At 29.9% G+C, this 5,632-nt stretch overlaps 1 protein-coding gene across 1 annotated transcript; it reads left to right on the top strand.

Moving 5' to 3' along the window:
- Positions 1–2,395: 2,395 nt before the first annotated feature.
- Positions 2,396–5,296, top strand: LOC112508076 (heavy metal-associated isoprenylated plant protein 41-like). The gene is made up of 3 exons (XM_025112855.1): positions 2,396–2,577; positions 3,759–3,957; positions 4,764–5,296. The coding sequence occupies exons 1-3, from the start codon at positions 2,412–2,414 to the stop codon at positions 5,077–5,079; spliced, it is 681 nt and encodes a 226-aa protein (XP_024968623.1). The 5' UTR covers positions 2,396–2,411; the 3' UTR covers positions 5,080–5,296.
- The last annotated feature ends 336 nt before the right edge of the window (positions 5,297–5,632 follow it).

Here is a 5,632-nt window from a genome sequence, read left to right as displayed (position 1 = left end):
AATTGATTTTTTTTGCATTAGTAAAAATCAATTTTTATTGTGGTAACTTGGATTTTTTTTAAATGTTCAATTTGATATCTGAATTAAAAAAAAAGATTTGAAATGAAAAATAGATTTTATTGCATTAATTTTTGGAAAAAAAAAACGAATTTTAGTTATTTTTCTATAATTATTTTGCAAGTTGGTTTCCTAAAATAGGAATCAGGTGCAAGTCGGTTCTCCAAAATGACGATTTTAAAAGTTAGTTCCCCAAAATATAAATCAGATGCAAGTTGGTTTCCCAAAATGACGATTTTAAAAGTTGGTTACCCAAATAGAAATTAGGTGGAAGTTGGTTCCATTGTGGTGCAATTTTCCATTTGACAAAACCTCTTAAAAATCATTTTATGCATGAAGTATTGTTTATTAATGCACATTACTTAAAGTTCAATAATACAAGTATATTGTGCGTAAGTATAACTTATTAAATCTCTATTTTAAATTCGTGTAACTATCTGTAGATAAACATAATCAAATACATGATAAACATCTAATTTTAATTATAAAAAATTAAAATATAATTAGGATAATCATTGAGTTTTAACGAAATACTTAATTACAAACCTTATAAAAATTATATTATTAAACAAAAATAAATTATTTTGTTATTGAATCTAAATTAAAAACAATCACACGGAAAACGAGAACTTTTAAATAATTAATTCAATACTAATATCGATATTTTTTTTTTCAAATTTATATTCCATTTAAAATAAAACTATTATCGTTTTCTAAAAACCACATAAAACCGTATTATATCAACAGAGAAAATGAATAAATTGAAGTATTAAAATCGAGATATATCTCGCTATATTACGCTGATATCCTTGTAGTGTGGGTGTGTGTGTATCTATACCATATTATAAAACATTTGACAAAAACTCTTAAAAATCATTTTTTATGCATAAAGTACTGTATATTGATGCATATTACTTAAAATTGAAGATTACAAGTAAATTATGCATAAACACAACTTATTAAAGCTCTATGTTTGAATTCGTGTAACTAACTGCGAATAAACATAATCAAATAGAAGATAAACATCTCATTTCAAAATATAAAAAATCTAAAATATAATTAGGATAATTATCGAGTTCTAACAAAATAATTAATTATTATATTTAAAAAAAATTATATTATTAAACCAAGTATAAATTACTTTGTTATTGAACCTAAATTAAATTATAATAAAAAAATTAAATAAAAAAATTACACAAAAAATAGAAATTTTAAATAGTTAATTTGATACTAATATCGATATATTTTTGTCAAAATTTTATGATATTCTCAAATTTATATTTTATTCAAAAATAAAAGCATCATCGTTTTTTCAAAATCACATAAGACCATATTATAACATCGACTGAGATAAAGAATAAAATAAAATACTAAAATCAAAACGTATCTTGTTACATTATACATGTACCCTTCTAATAATTATTAAATAATCACGTATTGTTATCAGTTAAACTAACTCATAATAACAATGATATTTGTATCTTCCAATAGAAGCTATTTATATCTTCCACTAGAAGCCTCTTTTCCCTTTGGATTTTATTTGGTAACCATTATTCTACACAACAATCATCCACTAAAAAAAGGGACATGGCTTCATTCTATGCCTCCCACCCTGTACACATCAAATTTATTGAAATTAACCATAAAAATAATATCTGATTGGTTTGAGCTTGAACTCTAAAGATCAAAGCTACTTAAAGATCTTAGATTCGAATCGAAGTAGAAATAAAAATCCCCTTATGGCCATGAAAGTACAAATCGGTGACTCTGTGCTACCCGTAAAACAGATGATCATTCTGAGATTAGTCGACTAATGTAGCGGGTTGAATATCCAGCTTAATTTTTTAAAAAAAGTATTGAAATTTTTATTTCCCATTTTACCCTCAAATACACACCCTTTGTTTAACTCTTAATGGTTCCATTAAAAGGCAACATCTGAATCGTTAAGAGATTAATCTTGTTTGGGAAAAAAAAGTTTGTCTCTTAATTGTTCCAAAACCCTGATTTTGTATCTTGGATCTCCCTTAAACCATTAAGAGCCCTAATTTTATTGTACACAATTACCATCCAATTACATTTCATTTTACACTGTATCATAAGAGCCTCTTAATCATTATGACCACTTAATCTTTCGACACCAAATCATTCAGCAATTGCTAAACACTCCTCCACTAAATCCCAGTGGTAATTTAGTAATATTCCAATTGTCTTTTCCCATTGACAATCATTCAAGTCACTTTTCATTCACATTTCACAGTCTCCTACGTCGCCATCACTTTCTACTTCTCTCTCTAGTTTTCTAGTGAGAGAGAACAATGGAGGAAATTGCAAGAAGGTATGAACACTATTTTTTCATGAATAGAAGCACACAATTTAACCAGAAAGAGATTTGGGCGAAGCATTACTCGTCCAATCATCGGATTCTGCTGGTTGGAGAAGGCGATTTCTCGTTTGCTCTCAGTTTGGCTGATTCCTTTCAATCAGGTTTCAAAATCGTAGCTTCTTCTATCGATTCTTATGGTAATCAATCGATCCTTATTCTGTTAAATCGCAATTTCGAAACCGTAGCTAGCTAGGTTTCGTTAATCAGCTTCGTACATTCTACTTGTCCATCGTGTTCGTTGATTGCTAATAGTTTCTAGTTTGTATGAAGGTCTGTTTAGTTATGGCGTTCATTGAATATAATTTTGACTTGTTTTTGTTGTTTTTGTACCTTTCTGCATTCGATCATGATGAAGCTGCATTGAAAAACGATCGGGAGGGAATGTAAATTAGATAACAATCGGTTGATTTTGGATTTTCATATAGAAATTTGAATTTTTGGTAGGTTTTTGGAATGGGAATTAGTTCAATTATTTATAGATATTTCAAAAAAAAAAAAAAAACAAATTATAAATAATTTTAAAAATAATTAAATATTATTACAAAATTAATGTGTTTAATGAACATGTTTGATTAAATATCATTACAAAATTAACGTATTTTAAAGGGCAAATTGCAAGAAAAAATAACGTACTTTAATTTGATTTCTATTTCGGTTGACGTATTTTCAAAACTTTCATTTTGGTACCTAAAATGTAAAGTTTTAAAAATTTAAGTACCTGGGTAATAGGTTGAAACATTAATCGGTTACCATGTTGATGTAGCGAGTGATATGATATCCATGAAATATTTGGATTTCTAAATCCAATCTTAATGTGATTTTATTGATATATCGGGATTTCAATTCCGTACTTCAAGATCTTGTTTTGGTTTGATTGAATCGGATTTAGAATTAAATTTCATCCCAATCCTTTGGTTTAAATGATACCTGTGAATTTTAAAATCCTATGGGATGGTCGGTATTTTATGAGATTTCATAGTATTTGTATAACATAATGTTTTTAAAAAAACATTTGTTTTTTAGTAATCAATTAATAAAAAGGTGATTTAACTATTTTTGTAATTATTTATACATTTCCTACAAAATCAAAACACCAAAGATTCCGATTCCAAATCCTTCTCAAATCTTAGAGACCAACTTTGCCCTTAGATCATGAAATATATTGGGCTTATCATGAATTTGATAATAAGATTGGTGGTAAGTCAGGGGTTCAATCCTCACCAAAGGTGGAGAAGGTGTGTGAGTTTATTTGTTGCATCTGCCGTACATTCTTCATTTAAATGCATAATGAATTGTAACGATAATTTCATTTTGCTAGATGATGTGATTCAGAAATACAAGAGTGCGGAAACAAACTTGAATCGATTGGGTAATTTGGGAGCTCGGCTCTTATTCGGGGTTGATGCATGCACGATGGAGTTTCATAGGGATCTTTATCTGCGAAAGTTTGATCGCATTGTGTTCAATTTCCCGCATGCTGGTTTTTTAGGAAAAGAAAGCGATGACGGAGTTATCTTGTAAGCTTATTTATACATGCATTCATACTAATTTGCTTCTCAAAACTATCATATTTGGTCTTTTCTTGCAAACAATCTATTGTTCTTATGAAGATTTAGGGGGTGTTTGGGATTGYTTATAAAAACAACKTATTGACTTATTCCGATGTGACACCGGTAATAAACACTTTTGAGTGTTTGGATAAAGAGCTTATACCGGTGCCAAACTGGTAATAAAGAGTTTTTGAAGAGAACCCGTTCTAACTTGTAATAAGTCGATAAAGACTTTTGTAGAAAAGCATAAGTTGTTTCAAATAAGGTCCCAAACACCCCCCCTTAAAAGAAATATATAGATTTATAAACCCATCTTTTTATATGACACCTTTTCAAACAGTGTCGTATAGAATAGTTAGCAAGACAATTTATTTTAAAGATGTATTAAAAAGCTTGTTAAAACGCCTAAAAGCATCCTATAAACCTATTGTAACACTTTTAGATAAGACGCTATTTGGTCTGGTCCCATAAACTTAAGTCTTATAAAGTATCTTTTTAGGATGCTTCTATCAATAATTTTAATACTTTGATAGTTTGATTATATGATTCTCATTAACATGTTTGGCTCGAAAAAGTGTATGCTCGAATGGCTTAGCTTGGCTTGACTCGAAAAATTTAATCGAGTTTTCGAACGAGCGGAGTCGAACATTTGCGTTATGGAGCTCAACTTGTTAAGTTAAACACGCTTTTGTGTGTGTTCGAGATAGACTCAAGCTCGACAATTATTAAGACATTTTTGCCTTTAATGTCTTCATTCTGTATTCAACTTGTAGGAGCCATAGATATCTGGTTTTCAGTTTCTTCAAGAATGCAAGTCAAATGTTGCGACCAAACGGCGAAGTCCACGTATCCCACAAGACTAAATTCCCGTTCGACTGTTGGAATATCGTAGAACTCGCCTCCCAAAGTCGTTTGACATTGCTCGAATGTGTCGAATTCAAGCTCGAAGATTATCCGGGATACATCAACAAAAGAGGAGACGGTTTGAGATCCGACGAGCCCTTTCCATTAGGAGAATGTTGTACTTTCAAATTCATATCGTCGTCAACCGCCACCATGTTAAACTTTTGGAAGAGCTTCGGAGTTTGAGTAAACGGAGGATCGAGTTCTTGCAAAAATGGTTATGGGAACTCGATCTCCGGGGTGGTTTGTAGAAAAAAGGGTTTGCTGCTTCTTGTGTTGGCATCTTGGGGCGTTGGCTTGTCTTGTAAAACCGTGAGTTCAGGTATGTATAAAACGAATAATATCTGGTACGGTGGATCTGTGATGTTACAACTATGTAAAAAGTAACTTATGGCTTTTGTGGCTTTTTTTGGAACAAAAATGGTGAAGATTTCTAAGGTTAACAAGTAACAACCCATGAGTCTTTACATTCTAGCATAATTTTCATATAACTAAGCGTGTGGTTGGTGTCCAAAACAGCTGTTCAGTATTTGGTAAGACGTAATTTGACAAAACAGAACAAGTAAAATAATCTATTTACACCGAATGAGTTGTTTATATGTTCTAATTAATTTATGTAATTTATTAAATTATAATAAAATCATTGTTTTTTATAATGAAATATATCATTAGAAAGTTTTCGTCAAAATAATTAAAATGACACAAAAATAAAAAGTTTATATAATTTCGATTTTTATTT

The sequence above is a fragment of the Cynara cardunculus genome, assembly GCF_001531365.2.
Source record: "Cynara cardunculus var. scolymus isolate 2C chromosome LG 2, CcrdV1, whole genome shotgun sequence".
NCBI lineage: Eukaryota > Viridiplantae > Streptophyta > Magnoliopsida > Asterales > Asteraceae > Cynara > Cynara cardunculus.
Note: the sequence above shows the minus strand (reverse complement) of the source record. Positions and strands in the feature narration are given on the sequence as shown.

Bases quoted from the DNA above. Each gene is read 5' to 3' on its own strand.
- LOC112508076 (XM_025112855.1), top strand. From the start codon at position 2,412: ATGAATAGAAGCACACAATTTAACCAGAAAGAGATTTGGGCGAAGCAT. The intron at 2,578-3,758 runs GTAATCAATCGA...TCATTTTGCTAG, and splicing joins TTCTTCTATCGATTCTTATG to ATGATGTGATTCAGAAATAC. The intron at 3,958-4,763 runs GTAAGCTTATTT...TTCAACTTGTAG, and splicing joins AGCGATGACGGAGTTATCTT to GAGCCATAGATATCTGGTTT.